Genomic DNA, 21,610 nt, shown 5'->3' on the forward strand with positions numbered 1-21,610 from the left:
ACACACACACACACACACACACACACACACACACAAACACACACACAGAGGAAAGTATGGGTGTGAACATCACTTTTACACACTCTCTCCTTGTTCCTTGCATAATTGCCATAACACCACAGAAACACTCCCTATTCCACACCAGCTGCAGGATGGTGGGGCCTTTTACTGCTCAGTGACAGCTGTCTACTGAGGTCAGAGGGTTTCCAAGATGAAAAAAAAAACAACTGCAGTCTTGTTCAACATGCTTTGTGTATCTCACTCATACAGAAAGTGAGGAGATAACGATAGATTCACTGCATACCTGACACTGTAATATGTGAGCGATGCATGAACGGTTGCTTATTTCTGCTGGCTGGTTTACAAGGAATGTGTGAGGCTGCATGATTGCTGCACTATAAATATAAGAACAGGCTGAATTATTCTATCAGCAAATGCCTCAACACCTGGCTAATTATTGGCAAACATCCAAGTAGCACAGACATGTGTGCATGTGTATAAGAGCCCACACACAATGCACTTCTCTTCATATTTGAAATTGTCTGGGATGTTTTGTCCTGTTCTGCCCTCAGGTGGTAAAGGGCTACTATGACACCCTGAAAGAGTGCAACCGAGAGCATATTTATCCAGTGACAGTGAAGCACAGATTGTTAAAAATTCAGAAAAATCAATAAAAAAAATCTATCACATATTCATTTATAATACATGTTTCTGTTGATGCCATTAAAGCTATGATATGAGGTTGGATGGAGGTTCTTACTCAAGACTGGATTACCAACTGAGCAAAATGGGCACAGATTTCAAAAGCCCCAGGATCACTGTGTGTCAGCTGAGTTTGATTAGCTGTAAATCTGTTTGGGAATATGCTCCACTCATTTATAATCCCCACTGACATGATGAGGTCCTCGAGGTGGGGCTTGCTATTTGGTGAATTACCCTTTTCCACAGCAGACATCTTGACTTATCACAGTAGGAAAAGAACAACTGTTACTAATAAATTGTGCTTTTCAGTAAGTCATGACAGTGAGTCAGCATGCACAATACCAGCAAGCAGCTAGATGGAATTAAAACATCATTAAAATCTAGTTTTAAACTCATTATTTCATCTGATACGGAGCTTAAATGGTGTATATTACTAAATCAATTTGTGTTTAATCAAATGAACAGAGAGAACACCTGCAGCTATATACAATAATATTCCTGCAAATGAACAGCGTTGGAGCTATATGTTGTTCTTGTTAGATTTAATGATTAAACTTTCATTTATGTATTTTTGTTGTTGTTTTATTCTGAGGAATATAGCTGAATTAGTTTGATTATAATAATATCATTTGAGTTAATTTTAGTACTGGTTGATGCTTTTGTTTTGAAGGTACTGGGCAGCTTGGGCACTCAAGGTGAATTTATTTCTATAGGTTTAGGGTATAGGGTTTATGGTTGTCATTGTTCTTTATCTGTTTGCTTGCAAAAATGGTAAAATAAACCAAGAGAAATGTCATGCTTGCCTGGACTATACTCTTTTTCCCCCTGTGTATGATTCATTCCTTAGAGTGGCCTTTTGATTTTGAGGTTTGTTTGTTTTTTTTCTTTCTTTTTTTTAAAGTTAAGGACACATTGCCATTACAAACAGGAATATCACTTTTTTTCCCCGGAACCCACCAACAATTTGAAAAATATCAATCAACTGCCCTGGAGGCCCAAAACCTCTGATCATGTTCATGTGTGTCATTTGGTTTTTGTTCAATTTGCACCACTAGACTGAATTATTTCAGTTTATATTGTGCTCACAGTTGAGTAATACTAAGGTTTTCATTTTGTTTTTTAAGGAGTGTGCAACCAATTTATATGCTATATATTGGTTCCCCTTTTCTGTCTCCACAGTTGATTGTTTTTTCTTACTACTTAAAACTGATTCAGTTTGGCCTGATTTATTTTGTTTTATTTTGTACTGTTAATTGTTTTCCACTGATTTACTGTAATAAGCAATCTTGTACTTCATTATTTTTTCCATTACTTTAGAATATAAAGAATAACTATTTGTCAATGAACCATATTTACTCCCAGCTACATAAAAAAACAACTTCAATTTGCTTTTGTGGCTGTAAACACATTGAGCAGATTATAGGCTGTTTCCCTGACATACAGTATGTTACAAAAAATGTTATAAAACATTTGAAATGGGGAAAATGGGGAAATCAAACAGTATATTCCCACAGACTCATGCACAGGTGTCACTGGCCTGATGACATCAGACCTGAATGGAACACACATGTAGAGAATAGAATGTGTGTCTGTGATGCCATGCATTGTGCCACCATTAGAAGTTCTGCACCATGGAATTCATCACATCTTCCATTGACTACCTACTAGACACAACTCAGTGAGAGAGATCCACACTTGTTTCCGATTAACAGGAGAGTGAATATATTGTTTTTTAAAAAGCATTCAACATGTTTCGGGACGTATTTAACGTTTCCAAGAAGAAGATTTGTACCAGAGCTGACAAACAGGCACCTGGGAAGCTTTTACCTAAAATAGAGAACATGGCCGGACCCATGATACAACAAGACAAGGTTGGTTTGATTTCTCACTAAAAGCTACAATTGTTGATGATGATAGTATATGTGATTAATGAGATGTTCTGATGAAGGACTTTTCACTCTTTTTACTTCAATTCATATGGTACCAGCTCCACCTCAACTTACTATAACATTTAAATGCTTATTATACACTTCAGTAGACTAATCACAATTCAATTCATAATGTACCACAGTGGAGTGCAGGCAGATGGGCTCATGTCAAGGACACATCAGATAAAGCACAGCTATTTATTGTAACTATTAAAAACTGTAGCTCAGAAACAAACAGATGATTCAACAAAGACTGAAATGAAAACTGGACAGAACTAATGAGGGATCAGGTGAACAGACAGGAGGCTGATTGGCTAGAACAGGACAGGACTAATGAGGCTGATGCACCCAGAAAACACAGTGAAACCAGGCAGGGAAAAAATGAACAATATATCCAATTTTACTTCTAATAGCCTACTACAGTAGATAAATGATGATCAAAGTTACCAGATGTCTCAGTAATTTTTCTTAAAAACATTAAGTATTGAATTTACTCAGTTGTACATTTTACATTTTCTATGTTGCTTTTCTGGATTCTACAGCTCACAAAAACATGATTTATATTGGTTTTATATAATGAAGATTTTAAATATATGCCATTTAAATGTCTGCTCCCACTCTATACCAATGGAAGAAACTGAGTTTTGTTTGTGCTCCTCAAAGCACTGAAAGATTAAATTTGGAAAAAACCCAAAAACTTAACAGCAACCTGTCTTTGCTGAATTAACTGTTTTGAAGGACAGATGAGAACAATATAAATCTTTAATTTTTTGTTTTAGAGCAACTTTCCTGTTAAATTTTCTGAAGCAGGCTACTTTTTATGACTGTGCTGCACTATGAATTTTAAAGCAAGATATAAATAAAACAACAGAACTCTTTCAAAAGATGACATAAAATAGCTTGTTTTCTGTGCCACTGTACTGCTAAAATCTGTACAAATGTAACAAATGCACCAAATGTAACTGTGCAATTGCAACAAATGCAATTATACTGCTACACACAATATCTTGAAGTTTGTCTCTGTTTTTGCTTTATAGAATGCCAGAAAAGGCACTGTGATCATACGGCGGGCCGTCACTGAAGATGTTTTAAAGAATCCCCAACAGACAGTGTTGCCACAAATCACAAAGGGCTCTCCAAAAACCCAGCAGGATCTCAGGAAAACTCACCTACGTGTCCTGTCACCAGCCGCAAAGGGCTCTCTGAAAACCCAGCAGGATTTTAGCAGCACTGAGCTACCTGTCCTGCCAACAATCACAAAGGACTCTCTGAAAACCCAGCAGGATTTTAGCAGCACTGAGCTACCTGTCCTGCCACCAATTCTCAAGTACCCTAAGAAAACACAACTGATGTTCAGCCCCCATCAGAACAGTGTGCCTCCAAAAGCCCACACCCAGAAAATAACCTTCCATCACCCTGCTATTCAGGTATGTCCCACTAGTTCATTTACCTGTATCAGCATGACATTTCTTAGGATATTTTTTTCAATATGTTTGCTTGGTTATGTGACCAGCAACAAGGGAATATACAGAAAAGCAAAACCAAGAAGGTCTGTAAACCCAAGGAGAAGAAGAAGGTTAAGGAGAAGCCCACTGTGGAAAGAACAGCCCTGACCCCTGAAAGTAAGAACTTTTTCCACTTGTTTTTTTAACCCTGAGTTGAGAATGTTTTGTGATTTCCTTCAGAAAGCATGAGAGCAAATATCTGTTTATCCCCTACAGCTGTTCTGAGAGAGTCCAAGTCATACCTGACAGATTATGAGCTGGAAGAAGTCAAGGGATACAAACAAGTGTGGTTCCTGGGAGAGAAAGCCCATAAAAGTCGATACTCAAACAAAGATAAGAAGTCCACCAACTTTGGCTTTGACAATGAGGAGGGGTTCTACAGAGTAGTAAGTACTAAACTCTTCACTGTACAGATGGACAACATTTAATCTTTGAAGCAGCATCTTGTTATATTTCACTATTATTGGTAACTCACACATGATAATGGGACAAATAAGAGGATTCCTCAATTAATGACTTTCTAGTCTCAAATATTTTGGAGAGAAATATTTTGGCCACTTGGGGGCAGTGAAGCTGAAAACACAACATTGGCCAATTAAGGGGTAGTTCCAAAATTCTTCAAGTCTGTCTTAAAGCGATAGTCAGGTGCCCAAAGAAACATCAACAGTTTTTTTTCTTGCTGTAATCATTCCTCCTGTTAATACTGACCATTAGAGGATTTGTCCCACATCACTTACAATTCAAGGAACAAAATCCACAGTCCTCAATCTGTGTAAAAATGTATTTTAAAGCTAATATGAAGCTTCAGCCATCCAAATGAGTCAAATCAAGTAGATATGTTTCAAAGTTTCAGTTTTTTAGTGCCAAAGTTCCTTTGTTACTATACTTCCACCACAGTTCATCCTATCCTTCAATACCTTTTAAAAATCATTATTATTGACACATTAGCAAACTGTTGCTAATTTACACATACAACTTCAGCCTTCATTTGGTGTTGTGTTTCCATCCAGTGAATCTAAATTCATTATTCAATCTCTGTTTAGCTCTTTTTGGTCTCTGCATCATTTCCAGTCTTCTGGTCTTTGTGCTACATTTTTAAAAAAAAATCCATAATAATTTTGGCAAACCTAGAATCTTTTAATCCATAGGTCATGAATGACCACTTGGCCTACCGCTATGAGGTACTGCAGAAAATTGGAGTAGGCTACTCCGGACAGGTCCTCAAATGCATGGACCACAAGACCATGGAGGTGGTGGCCATCAAGGTCATTCGAAACGAATTCAGGTAAAACATCTTCATCAAACTCTACAGAGTACCTTTAATACTTTAGGTGTAAAGTGCAGTCCACTTGGTCAGTGAGGTCATATTTTGCTGTGGTCCAATTATTTTCAGTTTTAACGTGCTGGGAAAGACAGAAGTGCAGATTTTAAAAACCCTGCAAAACACAGATGAGGACATCTCCAATATTGTCCAAATGAAGGATCACTTCTACTTCCGCAATCACATCTGCATCAGTTTTGAGCTCTTAGAGTAAGTTCATATAACACATTTTGTTCACTTTCTGTTGTTATGACCAGGCCAATTTACTCAATCACAGAACAGTTTTGGGAAACACTTACTAACATGAACTGTGAGTAGCAGTGCAGATTCTCTGAGAACAACAGTTACAAGAAGCCTGTGACTTTAACTTGCAGAAAGGACTTATATCAAGCCTTAAAAGAGACCAACAAGCGGGGCCTTGATGAGAAGGAAGTCAGAAAATACGCCATAGACATGCTGAAGTGTTTACAGACACTCAAAAAGAACAAGATAATCCATGGCGACTTAAAACCAGTAGGAACCACTTCTTCTTAAAAAAAAGTGCATATTACAGTGTGGGATATCTGAACCTTATCACTATGATTGTTGTTTTTTATTCCCATTACAATAATGTCTGTTTTTAAGAACAATTTCTAATAACTTTGGTGATTTTTTAATTTGAGGATGTAAAACCATGCAGTTAAATGGGTTTGCTCCAATGAGATTTTTAGACATAAAATTGATTTTAAAAGAAGGAAAAATAGATTGATACATAGAGGTCAGAGTGTTTTCTTTCACTTAAAACCACCATGTGTAAACTTTTTGTGTGATTTTTGTAGCATCTTTAAAATTATGATGGCATGAGCTTGTCATCATCCTGGTGAAAGCTGGTGTGTGGCTTTCAGCCCATTCATTCTGTGTGGCTGGGGAAAAGAGGCACAGTAGCCTTTTTTGACCAATGGGGGGTGCCAAATTTGTTAACTTTCTACTTCTACACATAGTGGCTTTAAGGCAATCCTCTGTCATCATACTGAATACATTGCTGTACTATAGGTAAAGTAATGGTCTACATGCATGTTTCATTTTCAGGAAAATATTCTCCTCAAAAAAAAGGGCAGTGTCCACCATGCAGCAGTAACTGACTTTGGAGGGAGCTGTTTTATGAGATACGGAGGTGAGTTTACATTTTTAAATTCACATTGTGTGTTTATTGTAGAGTTGCTCTTTGCAGATATTTGATATTTGAAGCAAATGAAACACTGCAGACCATCTAATCTAATGAATCTCTTTCCTACATCTTCCTCCACAGATCAACCCCTCATCTACACATTGTATTACAAGTCTCCGGAAGTATTTCTTGGCCAAGTGTACAACACAGCCTCGGATATGTGGAGCCTGGGCTGCATATTGGCTGAGCTCATGCGTGGTCATCCTCTCTTTTGTGGTGATAACAATGCAGAACATTTCAGCTCTATAATGAAGGTAATGTTATTGAGAGATAATTCTGCCTGTAAGACTCAATATTTCATTGTTATCCAAGATGAACCATTGCAAAGTGTGTGAACAATTCTTTTAGACTCTGGGTGTCTTCCCTACTAAACTGCTGGTGGACTCACCCAAAAGAAAGAAATTCTTTGGTGAGCAAAGGCATTCAAGCAATCATTTGACCGTTTATTGTCATAACAGGGTCAATAATGATGTTGTACCTTACAGGATATCTTGTAACTTACCTTTAAAATTTGTTGCAGATGTTGATGGAGTACCACTAAAGATTGCAGACATAAGGCTCCACCACCGCACTCTGCACCAACAACTGAACTCTCAGGATGCTGATTTTCTGGATTTCATTAAACGCTGCTTTGAGTAAGTAACCCCCCCACCCCCACCCCCCCCACACACACACACACACCTCAAAAAAGCAGTGTAGAAATATGAATATAACACTTGTAGAATTGTCTGAATTCATTTGTTTGTTTGTTTTTATCACAGTTTGCATATATTTTTGTCAATCTAATGCCTATACCTCATTATTTAGATATGATCCAGGAAAGCGCCTAACACCAGAAGAGGCCTTGCAGCATCCATGGATTCAAAAGAAAGACAAGACTGCAGCTGTAAAAGATGCTGAACCAACAAGCACAAGTAAGTCAACTCTCTTAAACAATTATTGCTCCTTTTCTCACAGCAATGTAAATGCTGTAGGGATGGCAATGTCAGTCGGTTGATTGGTTTACCACTTTGGCCCATACAGAAACCTTTGAACATGTACTGTACAGATTGCCATGAGATTAGATTAGGAAATAGGTTGTATATGACTCTTATGGTCAGCTGACATTCATCACCTGGCTTTTTCCTTCAATGCGACATATCTTGACAACTATTGAATAGATTTCCGTGAAATTTGGTAAAGACATTCATCTTCCCCAGAGGATGAAATCGCATGACCTTGGTGATTCCTTAACTTTTCACTTAGTGCTACCAGCAGGTCAAAATGTTCACTTATATATATATATCTACATGTTGAATTGGCAATGAGTTTGACTTTTGGTTTTGAGTGAAATGTCTCAAAAGCTTACTATAGAAATTGATACATTGATACGTTAGCATTGCTGTGGTTGTCTTGTTCAAAATCATGTTATTTATGTACTCATTTAGTTGTATTTGTTGTTTGTTTAACTATTTCGTCCACTTTTACACAGAAAACACATTGTCTGTCAGCATCATTAAGCCAGTCTTGCTGAAAAGAGAAAAAACGCCTCTACCACTGTTGCCGCCGATCAAGAAAACGGCCAAAGCAAAGCTGGGGGGCAAATTAAGAGGCAAATAAAGGTATGTAGAACAATCACTAAAGTCACACTTATCATTTTGATTGGCTCTCTCTACTTTTAATCTTTACTAGCAGTGCTTTACTCCATGCTTTTCTCCACTTGTGTACACAGATGCCTTCATTGTGGGGGGCGGGGTAGGGGTTGTTGTGTGCGAAATGTGCGAGACTGTTGCCTCCTCATTCTCTTTGGTGTGGAGGCCTGCATGGAGTCTGCAGGTGCTATCCACCAACCACTTCAGGATGTATAAAGGTAAGCCAAATATGTATGCCTCTATTTCCTATCTTTTTAAGATGACATACTGGCTCAGTGGTTGTAAATTAGGTGAATTGGAGATTCTAAATTGCCCATATACACTCTATGATTATCAATATGCCTGCTTCTTGTAAAAAAAAGTCAAGACTAATGTTGTAGTTTTTCAATTAAAATATTCATGTTGAACTCTACTTATAGAGTATTTTAATATGTATTAATTTACTTATGTATATTTATTAAGATATTATTGTAATCAAAACTAAACTCATGAACTGAGATAGAAACAGAGCGATGTAATACTCCTGGAGTACCAGCAGCACACAAATACTGAAACCTACAAACTGTCAATAAGACATTTTCACATGTCACAGTAGGAAAAGCACAGGTGTAAAATATAGAACTAATGATGGCTGAATTTGACATAGCTGCTTCAGTTTCAGGGTCCTGGTATTGTGGATAGTGGCTCACAGTCACACTTGAATAGACCCCATTGTTAATGTTACTGGTAACACTTGTACTTTTCCTACTATGACAAGTTCTGTCTAGGAATTAAGTTTAAATGTACTCCTTAACAGTTTTTTATGTTGTGTGGACAAATGTAATCACTGCCCAAGTTCAAATGACATTACATGTTGAAATCTGGCATAAGGCATAATTTGGTATCTGTATTTATTAATAGCCTATAATAACTTTCTATCATAAATAACATCTAAATAGGTTTGATACTTATGTTCTGCAAAACAAGGAAAATCATGTTTATTTATCCATATTTATTTTATTTAAATGTCTATTATTAGATGTATGTTATATTCTTGTGAATATCCTGTAATGTGGATGTTATTGTGACTTTATTGAACCACTGCCTGCACAACAGATTACATTTAGTAGTAATTACACACATTTCACAGATACTGATGTGATTGTGAAATATTAAATACTTTATGCTTCGGTGTTGTTGAAATCTTGCAGGTGCAAATGTGTTGGCATTATGCAGGAAGTCTTAATGCAATGCTGTTGCAGGATAAAGTCCTCCAGGATTCCTGCAGGAATTCTGCATGATTCATTCGTGCTGTTTTTCCTGTCTAGGAAATGATCGTTAAAAAAGTTCTGTAGGGAAATGTCCACGAAACGCTCTGCAAAATCCCCTTAGCTTTTTATTCTGGACGCAGAAACAAAACAAAACTGCGCATAAAGCTGTAGACTGATCCTGTCAGGTCCTATGGGGGTGTATGATGAATAGATTGTGTCCAGTGTTAAAGGTGAATCTACCTTTGCACTTAACATGTGACATCTGATCTTCTTAACATATGTTTTTACAGTAAACACTTCACAACTGCGTCCTATTTTCAAGCCTCATCCGTTTGATTTTGACATTGACCTCTTAAAAAGCAATCTGAACTTTTTCCACGCTATTAAACCTCATTCGTTCCAGTTTATAACCCCCACCACCACCACCCCCCTACCCCTCCTCAGACTTTCCAAATAAAACGGATCCAGCTGTGTGCGGCTGTGCGCCCTCCGTGCGTCACACTGCTCCGCATACAGGAGGGGAGAAACAGAGAGAGAGATAGAGAGACAGAGAAGCAAAGATGTCCGGTATCATGCTGCTGTCGGTTTCTTTCAGCTTGTGCTTGCTGTGGGCAACCGGCGGCTTGGCGCGGAGCGGGACGCTGATCCTGCGGGACGCCCTGGAGCATGGTCCGGCCAGCCTGAACGACATGTTCCGAGAGGTGGAGGAGTTGATGGAGGATACCCAGCACATACTGGAGGAGGCGGTGGACCAGGTCTGCGTCATATTTTTGTGTTGTATATTTTACATACAGTGTATATATCACTTTATTATGAATTAGTGTCAGTGTGGGTGATATCACATGTTTATTGTTTATTTGGTGGTCAGCTTAATGTTGACTACCATGTTTAGGTATGTGTTGCAACACTACACATAGTTTCCATGTCTGCTTTATGTCTGACCTTCATTATGTCTAAAGACTTTTAATAGTCTCTACCACAGCTACTTAGATTATCCTGTGTGCTCACTGAGGATGAGATGCTTTACTGCACTGTGTCTATACATATTATTTTTGATATTATATTTGATTTGACTCCTGGGAGGCTGCACTGTTTTTTTCCCCCCTGGAAGTGCATTTCAACAGGTCTTATTACTCTGCTTTTGTCCCAGCTGTCTGTGTCTGGTTTTGATCATTTATGAGCTACTGGGAAGGTTTCCTTCAGTGTCATCTGAGAAATTGATATTAATATCGAGCAGTATATCAACTGCATGTCAAGTTCCAGCTGCTGTGAGGATCTCCTCCATATGGAAAATGAATGCTTGAACAAAATGAAGATGCCATGCAGTATTTTATATAGGTGTTATGAACCGATTGATGTATCCTAACATTCAATTCAACAGATAACTACTGAGAGTGCAAAATCATCTTTAATGCCGCTGGATGTGCTTCTTAACTACCACAATGAGACAAAGAAGACTTTAAAGGACGGAGACAGAAGCATTAGAATCCTAGATAGAACTGACAAGGTAGGAATTAACATCTGTGTAGATGCACTGATGCAAAACTCTTCACATCTTTTATATTGTGACACTGTTTTATTTTGGAGTGGGTTTAGGAATGGGAGCATATGAGTAACACACAGACTGATTGTGCCTTAGAAATAAGGCTATTAAATAAAACAGACCCAGTGTAATAGTTTTCTATTTAAGGTAGTTAACTGTTTTTTTGTTTGTGGATATTTTTGTTGTTGTCATAGGAAACTAACAATAAAACAGGAGAGACTGAAATGTCACACATCCATGTGGAGATCACTGGCCAGTGGAACAGTGTGGATCACGTGAGTCTTCAGCCTTCCTTCTACAGTCTACGAATGATAAATAAACAACGGAGCCAATATTGTATTGTGGACTGTAATCATCTGAGTAATTTGGCTTCACTCCAACCTGATGCTGACATTAGACTTGCACAAAATAATCGATCAGATCTATTAGTGAGCTAAAGGGCAGCAGCAGTGTGATAATGCGTGTCTAATTTTCTAGCTGATTCCAGCCTGTTGACTCAGGAGTTCCAGAAACCTGTGTTTGGTTTTTAGAGAGAGACACAAATCTAACTGCCCCACTTTTCAACCAAATGTTTTCTTTTTTTAGTGGAGCCATTATCATGTTGAATCACATTCCAGCAAGCATCAGTCATATATGTTTTTTTATTCCAAAACCCAGAATGCTAAATTTAACCTCAGTATTTATCCTGGCTTACTTTTTGTAGGCATTTTCCCTCAGTTTTGTAAAATTTCACATGGTTCCTTTAGGATGAGGCAGAGAGGTGGAGTCCTTTTCTCAAACTGTGACTGTACTGTCTCAATTTGTTTTATAAAGAGTGAGATCATCCTGCAAACAGACAGACCGTATACTTTTCATCGTTATCCAACAGCAGACCAGTGAGGACTGAGGTCATTATCACTGCCTGCTGCCTGTTTTGCCATTTTACTTTACAACGGTGGTCTTGATCTTTTGCTTTCCTGGCAGCTGTACAGAAAGTGGTTATGTTAATAGAGTTTGCTGCTGGAAAAAAATGCCAGGGAAGCAAGCAGGCCTGCAAGCCAGGCAGGATACAGTCTACTCTTCTAAAACGACTGACTGTAATACTATACATGTAGAAATTTCCCCGCTCTAAATCACACTGAACTCAAGGAAGTTACTGTGTAGGTAATTATTGACTTGGTATTATTTTATAGGAAATATCAGTACATTTTTAGGTGATTTTAAAAGATGTCCAAGCAAAATCTGCGATACATCTGGTTGAAATGTCTGGTGATTCAAAGGTAAAAGGAGATTTGGCCAACTATGTACTTGCTTTATATTTAACCACATATTCATTTAACTATATTTTGCTGTTATTGAAAAGTAATTACCATTTCACATATTTATACATTTCACACACACATTTTGTATTTTCTGTATTTCATCATTATGATTCAGACGAGATCAATGTTTCATAACTAAAAGAAAGTGGAAAGCTGTAAATAAAGCCATGCACTCCTTTCAAAGACATGCGCTCATAAAATGTGCTGAAAATACAAATGGGTTGTAATGTAGGCATTCTATAAAAGAAAAGAAAAAGAAAAGGAAAGAAAAAAGCTGTAATCTCAAATCCCAAACTGAGATAACTGGTGACTATCTTGGTCTTCTTAGACTTCAGAAAGCTCCCTCCAGATCAAAGATGGTACAAATGTTTTCACAGTATGTGCTCCCCATGATGACTAATGGATACCAGCCTCTAGAATACTTTAAAAAGACTTTTAAAAAGCTAATGACACACTCTCACATCTAAAGACAATGGGCCTCAAGCAGCAACATTCTTTTAAATTTCTGTCAAGAGAAAAAATAAAAGAAGTCAACTCCAGGTGCAGCAAACATTCGTAATCATCCAAATGTACTCTTACTCAGGTGTTCTGAATGAGGGATCCCACTTGATCTTAAATTGGAGGCGTGTAATTGATGAGGTAATACCCCCTAAACTCTATATAAGGGCAGTTGTTGTGCTGTGTGCAATACTTAATAATACTGTTAAATAAACTTCAATTCTTAAATGCTCTCAAGCACTTGTAAAACCTTATCTTACCTAAGAGAAGAGCAAACATAAAAAAGGCTGGTGAATCCCAGAAATCAATGGGTACTAACGAAATAAGAACCAATCAAAGATACAAATGAAAATAGGAGGTCATTTGTTTATGTCCTCTTGCATGAGGCTCAATGTGTAATAAGTCACTGAGTTTTGAGTCATTGACTGATATTTGGCAATGACTAGGGATCTTACAGGGTGACTATTTGCAAGACTACAACAAGATTGCTTTTGAGATAATTTCCCATCTTGCTCTTGGTGAAATTTACAGTAAGAAAAACTGTTGAACAGTGGAGCAGAAACAGAAGCAGCCTTTGGCTTTAGCTGCCCTTGTGTGTGCAGTGGCTTGTTCTGAAAGCAGCAATTATTGTCTGTTTTTTTCGTGGTACAAATTGGGGGACACATGAAAAAGACATTTTTGTTCACTCCACAACTCCATCAATTTTCCACAGTTCAAGAGAACTGAGATTTGTTCATGTTCTTGTGGCGTCCACGCCATGTTCACCCAGTTTGCTGTTTCCTGTTTGGTGCTGGAGAGAGTGCACCAATTGGTTATTGACAATGTTCATGTCATTTAACTTCACTATTTGCATGAGCTGAAAACTACCAATAATATTAAACATGATTGATTTTAGCGGAACGTCAAGAGAAATGACCAAACCAATCTCGACAAAACGAAGATTGGTGTATGGCCAGCATACATTGAACTTGATGTGTAAACTTGATCAAAAAATACTCATATTTATTCATAATTTAAAGCTAATACAATCTAATTAATAAACAAGTTAAAAACGAGTCAAGTTAAAAGTCAAAATTAAATCACATCTGAACTGAGTAGTTAACATCAACATTTCCAAAGACTGTACTGCTGTTAGCTATGTTAGCTAATGAACATCCAGCAACAAAGAAAGCAGTGGCACAGTCTGTAGAAATACATTTTGTAGTGTATTTTAATGGGTTCAAACATGTTTTCATTCAGGGTACAACATCTGTGAGATGTTAAATAATACATAAAATGTAGCGTTTAGATTTCCCCCCTTAAGATTTATGTTGGTAACGCTATGTGTGGCCTGCAATGTAACATATAGCCTACTCTGGATTCATTTTGCCAGAATATTGACTGTTTTCCCTGCATCTACAGTTTCCATGATGGTTTAACCCAAAACTACATCAAAATTAGCTACATGCAGCTGGGTGAAAAAAAACTGTTCACTGTGGGTAGCTAGCCAAAATATCAGCCATGGGCTCAGTCCTCTAAACGTCAGAGTTCAGTATCATATGAGAAATAATAATAATTCATGTGGTGGTTTGTGTGAATGAACAGCATCAATGTAACATCCGCCAACTTCAAAATGTGGGTTAGCTGCTTAATTTTATAGCAAATTTGGGGGTTAGCTTGGCCAGCTGCAGCTGCAAATCACAGAGATGTTTATAGGAGTCTATAGCTCAGTGAGCAGACTATGTTACAGTTCTTTTCCTTTTTTTTCTGCCAAGTAATTTGCGGAAAATATTTTTTTATAGGCAGTAATAGATTGCTACTGGCCCTTTGAAACTAATACCAGCTGTATTCATCTGGAATTTATCAAGCTAATTGTAGGGTATGGTAGGTAGTGCAGCCCCTAGTTGTAGCTTTCAGTGTGTCTCTGCAACAGAAAGAAATAACATCTCTATTTCTGCAGACGTACATATTCACAACAGCACAGTTAAAATTCTTCTTGTACTTTCCATGATATTTCCAGTGGGTGCTGTAAAATACTGTATGTCTCTGGTAGAGGAGAGAATGTTGACGTGGGGAGGGGGTTGTCTGAGGTGGGAGTGAGCGGAAAGCACTTTTTTTTTATAGGAGACTGAATGTGTTCATGAGAGAAACAATCGAGAAACCCAGTCCTCTAAACAATTTGTGTGTATGCCTATGTTTCCATGGGTGTGGTTGCTGTGTTTACATCTGAGACACACAGTCGCACCATGAGTAAGCATATATTTTGGAAGACTCATCACAGAACTAATAATATACTTACAGAGATGTATCGTCATGTGCAACCGTGTGTAATGTTAAACAAATTCTCCCATAGGCTCCTGAACCTGTCTCTGACTTTGACATAGACCAGTCAGCCTCAATATTACTGTTTCAGGGACTTGGCTCAGTTTCAATGCTGATTTCCCAGAGGCTGCACACACAAAAAGATATTTTTAAAAAAACATCAAAATGGGGAGTTCACAATCCGGTGCTGTTTTTGGCAGACACTGTTTCCTCTCTCCACTGGAAAGGAGCTGACCTGAATCACACTTATTAAATCAGAATTCCACAAGTGGTCCAACTTAATAGTCAGTTAGTTTTTGTCAAAGGAAAAAATCCACATTGCAAAGTATTGGTAAGTAGCTGTAACAGAGAAGAATGCAATGCAGCCATAATGCAGGTCTTACTCGACTAACAATTTGTCCTTCTTTGCCAATGGCCCAGGAAATGATATCATCATTCTATCAGCACCGTGGGAAAGAAACCAAGTGTAAAAGAGAGACGACAGTTGAGATTCAGCCCTTCTGTTCCATTCAGATGTCACTGATTTTGTCCATCAAACAGTTTCCATGGAAATGAGACGGAGGCTGGCACAAACACAAGTCTAGAAATCAACAAACACTAGGAACTCATTAGGTTGGACTTCAGAGGAATAGAAATACAACCGATGAAGGAAAATGTGAACCATAATTACATTGGTTGAGTGCCTCTTTGTGGTGTGGTATATTACAGTCATTAGATGAGCTGATGGTTTACTTATACTCAATCACTTTGTCTTAATGTATAACAAATAGAAACTCATCCAAAGTCAAAAATGTATGTGGTCATTTTTTCTTTCTATACAATAACGTCATTGAGGAAACTGATGATTTTCAGTGGTAATATGTAAATGGAGTCCCCATCTACAGCCTTGCACAACCCACTTACTGTGATTCACTGTTCATTTCAATTCTGTTCTGTCACTGATTATATGTATATCTCAGCCAACTGTTACTATCTCTAAACCCACAGGAGTGCATGGTAGATGAAGACTGTGGTGACCTGAAATACTGCCTGTATGGGATTGAGAACTCCAAGTGCCTGCCCTGCATACCAACAGATATGGTATGCATTCAGTCTGTGCTGTCTTTTGTGGATATTTCTTTACTTAAATCTTTACTTAAAACCAGACTGATCAGTATTTTTTATTTCAACGATTATGTATGATTATGATTATTTATAATGTGAAAGGTGTGACTCGTGGTGACAAACCTACAGGGAAATATCACCTGACTCCTCAGCTCCTCAGCTCTGTGGACTGTTTTTGAACCTCTCAGTTCATTGTTTTGGTTTTCCAGCTGACACACTGTTTGGTTTTGTTTGTTTGGTTAAGTGAGTCTCGCAGCTCTTATAAACTCCATTTCTATCAAAAGTTGGTGACTAGCTAGTAAAAATAATGGAGCATTCAGCTGCTAAAAAGACTTTTCTGGAGACCAAAACTGAGCTAAACAAGTTTGCTTCCTCAAGTGGCCCCTAAAATAAAGCAATCCAGCATCAGATAATCTGTGTAGAGGCGGCTATCCTAAACAATATAAAGTCATATAAATGTGCTTTTTTGACAATTAAGTCTCAAAACAATGCAAAAAATTGTGAAAACAAGGTTAGCTAAAGTGTATAGTGAAGCAGCATTAATAATGTCATAAATATCTCACTGTTAAAAAGCTACACATGGTGCCTTTGATGAGAAATACAACAAAGGGATCCATAGTATGTATAGAAATACATTAATGCAGCAACAGACCATGTGTGCTTTAAATACCTGTTTGCATATCTGAATGTGTGTACCCACTTAGCCCTGCACTACGGATGAGGAGTGTTGTTCAGATCAGATGTGTGTATGGGGCCAATGCACTGTCAATGCCACCAAAGGTACAGAGGGAACTATCTGTCAGGGTCAGAGTGACTGCAGACTGGACCTTTGCTGTGCCTTCCAACGAGGTGAGCTTCAACAGTGACTTGCCCGGAAATGACAGAGTCATCCTGTCTCAGTTAATGTAATCTCCCACATATCCAGTACGAGCTAAAATACACATTGTAGGAGATTATCTATGAGATCTCTATCTTCTTCTCCTCTCCGTCGCTTTCTCCAGAGCTGTTATTTCCAGTGTGTAACCCCAAACCGGGGAAGGGTGAGTCCTGTCTGAACCACCCCAACCTACTGATGGACATGCTGGCCTGGGACCTGGAGGGTCCCCGTGACCACTGCCCCTGTGCCGACGAGCTCCAGTGCCGACCTCACGGGTGAGAGCAAACACGATGGTATCATTTACAGTACAAATCCCCAGAAGTGAAGGAGTGTGGTTGTTGAGGTTATATAGTGTTATGTGAATCTTCACTTTAGAGATGTGTAACACACATCATACAACTTGAGATAACCACCAAAGTTTATAAGCAATCAAAAGTATTTCAGTGAATTTTCTATTTCCCTGAATTGCTTTTTTTCCTCTTACAGACGTGGATCTGTTTGTGGGGAGTAGTGTTGGACATGAAGAGAGCATGAGGGGGTTATGCTAAACCAATTACTCTGTCCAGAAGCTTTACGAGCGTCCTTACTGATCATTCAACGAGGAACATCCACCTGCTGATCGGCAGTTCATAAAACAATAGGATGTTGCTTCAGGACAGGACTTGCACTGTGTAATTTATGCCTTACTACCAATGTGTATCACATATATCATAAAGGAAATAAAAGACTTGTTTTTAGTTTTGACTGAGAGCCAAGAAAAGCTATATTTTGGTATTCACTGACACAGATGTGTTTCTTTTCTTTTTTTTCCTTTTTTTTTTGGCTGAGTGAATGATTGCAGAACACAGTGGGGAACACTAGAGGGCACACTTTTGTCTCTTTTCTGTGTGTCAGGCAATGTAACATTGTAATGCTGGTCTTTATATCTTTATGAGGACACTTGTTGACATAATGCATTCCATAGCCCTTACCCTAACCTTAATCATCACAACTAAATACCTAAACCCAACCCTTACCCTAAACTGATCCTCAATCCAATTTTAACATTAACCTTTAAACCAAGTCTGAACCCTCAAATTGCCCTTTGAAGTTGTGAGGACCAGCCAAACTGTCCTCACAGCATAGAAATGTCCTCACAATAGTGGTCAACTGAAATTGGTTATCACACACACGCACGCACGCACACACACACACACACACAGAGGAGAGAGATTCATGTAAATACACAAAGACAATATTCAGGATGAAGCTCATACCCACATGATCATTGTGCAAACTGATACAGATCTATGTTTTCCTCTCTCTCTCTGTCACACACGCACACACACACACACACACACACACACACACACACACACACACACACACACACACACACACACACACACACACACACACACACACACAACCACACACTTATAGATAGCAAAACTGTTGAAAACAATGAACCATGACTTCAGTATGAAAATATATTTGGGATTCATCCACTGTGTGTTTTTCCATGAAGAGACACTACATTTTCATTTTTTATTTTAGTTTTTGCAATGTTGTTTTCATCAGTCTTGTTATTTTTTAACATGTACATTTTGAATAGGTAGGTTTGTCTTTGCATCTGAAAGCTGATGCTTATCATGCAAAATATCTTCAACAAAATATTCTACTCACACAATCCTCCAGACAGCTGAACATGGAAACCTGTAGAATGGACAAGTAGCAGGACAAATCAAAAGTGTTTGGCAAACAAGGTTGCCTCTTTAGTGATATCATTATAATATAGATTTAGGTTATGTAATATGATATATTTCACCATTCTTCCTGAAATATCATGTTATTAAAAAAGAAAACTTAAAGAAATCCAATTTTTTAATTAGGGTTCTTACATAATTTTAATTGCAGTGAAAAAGTCAAATTTTCAGTATTAATAATTTGTTTGGAGCCCAACAGCACATTTTATATTTGGTCCCCTCACATGTTTACTAAGACACTGATACTTGAAACTGAGTGACATGACTGCTAAAAATAGTTTGAATGGGTCAAATGCAGAAGAGGGTTTGTTTTAAAGAGAAACTGTGCAACTTGCTGAATATGCAGTGGCCACAAGTTACAATAACGGGATATAGATAAATGCTAAAATGTTACCTTTAATTCTTTCAGTAGAAACACAGTTTGAATGTTTTGGATTCACTCACAGCAGAATATTTCCTAAAGTACCCTTTGAAGTCGCCCTGAACTACACCTTTTTTATACTGCTTTATTGAAGCAAGTGTCCAACAAGTTTACTGTACAGCACTTTGTGTATATAATTAGAGTCTACCATCACAGACATGCCAGGGGGACAAAGGTTGTATTATATATTTTAAAGTGGTTAAATACATATCTTAAGCTTACAGAGGTTGAACAGCTTTTTTGTTTGTGCATTCAGATATTGATGAAATGTATTGTTTTTTATGTACAGTCAGCTCTGACCAGTTTTTTTGCTTAAGAATTTGGATTTGTGATTATAAAGTTTGGTCAAAATAGTAAAGGCAAATTAATCAAACAGAACTGTGAACAGACTCCTGTCACATTCAGTGAATCCAAACAATATATTTTTCTAAAGTAACTTGTGAGGATCAACATGAAAGACCGAAATAAATGTGCCTGCACTTCTCTGAGCTCTCAACAAAAGATACAGCTTACCTCAATGTCTTTCTTGAGTTTCTGCAAATAATGATTAGCCTAGTTGAATAAAACAACAATAAATGCACCAATAGTGAAACCCGTGTACACGTGTAGATTTATGTCACCAGTTGCAATTTTTCTTAAAGTCCCCCATCTCCAATTTCCTGGAGTCAAGAATTTGTCAAGGAGGAACATTTCAATTGTTCATTTGACTCACATCACAATAGGAAATCACTGGTGTATTTGGCACAGGGCCTTCTTTAGAGCGTTTTGACATAACAAATAGTTTGGAAACTAATCCTGGTCCATTATTCAACCTCAAGAAGTGTGATGTGGAAACACTTGAAGCCTTCAGTGCACGAACACTAAGAATGGATGGATGTGAAGTAAGAGACATCCTGTGTCCAGTAACTACACTTCTGAGATTATTCATATATTCATAGATTTAGATGTATTTTTTGTTTTATAAGGGAGAAAGATAAGATGTGATTTTAAAGATTTTAACCAGAAAACCATATCAGACACAACTATTGTTCAAGTACTTCACGCCTTACAACCATAGACTGTATATAAGAACATGTCTGGAGGGGATCTTTAAAACACGAGAAATATAGTGAGGAGTGAGACCTCCTTTTATTTTCACGTACAGATGTTCATTTACAGATGATAACTGATACGTAGACAATAGAAAACAAAAAATGAACAAAAAAGATGACATTTTACATTTTGCAATGCCAGAATTTGTATTATATGCAGTATGTTTAGTCGCTTAATAACCTTAAAGTTTTAATATCTTTAAAAAAAATACATCAGGTGGTGCTAAAGTATTTTTAATTCATTGATAAAGTGAAGGGAAATTATGGGGAGTGAGACCTCCCTCTTCTCTCTATCTGTCCTCGCTGACGTCACGGCGGCTCATTTATCCGCCCTGGCTGCTGGTTTCCTGCTGAGTCTCCACTCACACTGCTGCTGCTGCTCCTCTAACACGGCAACACACTCCCAACTTCCAGAGCCGGAGAAAACATCGACACTTCGGGTATGTATAGCCTTTAAATAACGCCCGGTAACCGCGTGTGTGGTGGTTGTGTGTGTGTGCCCCTGTGGCTATTGAAACGTGGCGCTCATTCGCGGGTTTTTAAAGAGGTGGTTGTTGCTTGTGACAGCGTGTGACAGCGTGTAGGAAGAGATGCGCCAAGAGGAGGAGGAGGAGGTGGTGGAGGAAGAAGAGGAGGGGTGGCTCGGCTCAACACAGCACTACTGTAGCGCTGTTCGAAGATATATACGCAGATAGAGCTACCAACTTAGGTGTATTAACCGTATACTCATCTTTTTTCCTCCCCAGTTACTCGCTACCAAAGACATATAAATGTCACAGCAGTAATAGTCACCACTGTATCTCCACACCCGCCGAGGCCCCCCCCCCCTACGGTGCTAAACAGTAATCTTAAATCTCACTATTTTTCTCTCTCTTTCCTCCATGCAACCGACAGTTAGTTCAAACACCTAAATAAGCAAGGTTGACGGTAGCACAGGAGACACTTTTAATTTAATGTTACCCCTCCCTTTCCCCTTCCCTTTCCTCCTTTTTAATCTACTCCCTTGCTTCGCAGTAATCACATTAAAGGCTGTCAAAGCCAAACATTAGTCGGTGTGGTTTTAAGCGTCGCCCACTGTGCAAATGGACGGTAAGTGGTGACTGGTAATGATGTGAGGCAGCTGTGTGTAATGAGAATCACGGGATCCGCCGGGCTCTATTTTTTTTTTTTTTTTTGTGCCTTGCT

The 21,610-nt window shown here is 38.2% G+C and overlaps 2 protein-coding genes across 2 annotated transcripts; both read left to right on the top strand.

Moving 5' to 3' along the window:
- The first annotated feature begins 2,450 nt into the window (after positions 1-2,450).
- LOC128359490 (dual specificity tyrosine-phosphorylation-regulated kinase 4-like) lies at positions 2,451-9,615 on the top strand. The gene is made up of 14 exons (XM_053319983.1): positions 2,451-2,573; positions 3,668-4,057; positions 4,144-4,252; positions 4,352-4,521; positions 5,284-5,420; positions 5,529-5,666; positions 5,831-5,969; positions 6,525-6,609; positions 6,745-6,917; positions 7,012-7,072; positions 7,184-7,298; positions 7,471-7,577; positions 8,375-8,512; positions 9,602-9,615. Exons 1-14 carry the CDS (start codon positions 2,451-2,453, stop codon positions 9,613-9,615), a joined length of 1,899 nt encoding a protein of 632 aa, XP_053175958.1.
- A 489-nt stretch (positions 9,616-10,104) lies between these two features.
- Positions 10,105-17,916, top strand: dkk3b (dickkopf WNT signaling pathway inhibitor 3b). Its single transcript, XM_053319315.1, has 7 exons — positions 10,105-10,299; positions 10,926-11,051; positions 11,282-11,362; positions 16,175-16,267; positions 16,996-17,140; positions 17,293-17,443; positions 17,655-17,916. Exons 1-7 carry the CDS (start codon positions 10,105-10,107, stop codon positions 17,677-17,679), a joined length of 816 nt encoding a protein of 271 aa, XP_053175290.1. The 3' UTR covers positions 17,680-17,916.
- Positions 17,917-21,610: the final 3,694 nt, after the last annotated feature.

Source organism: Scomber japonicus, chromosome 5 (genome assembly GCF_027409825.1).
Source record: "Scomber japonicus isolate fScoJap1 chromosome 5, fScoJap1.pri, whole genome shotgun sequence".
Taxonomy (NCBI): Eukaryota; Metazoa; Chordata; class Actinopteri; order Scombriformes; family Scombridae; genus Scomber; species Scomber japonicus.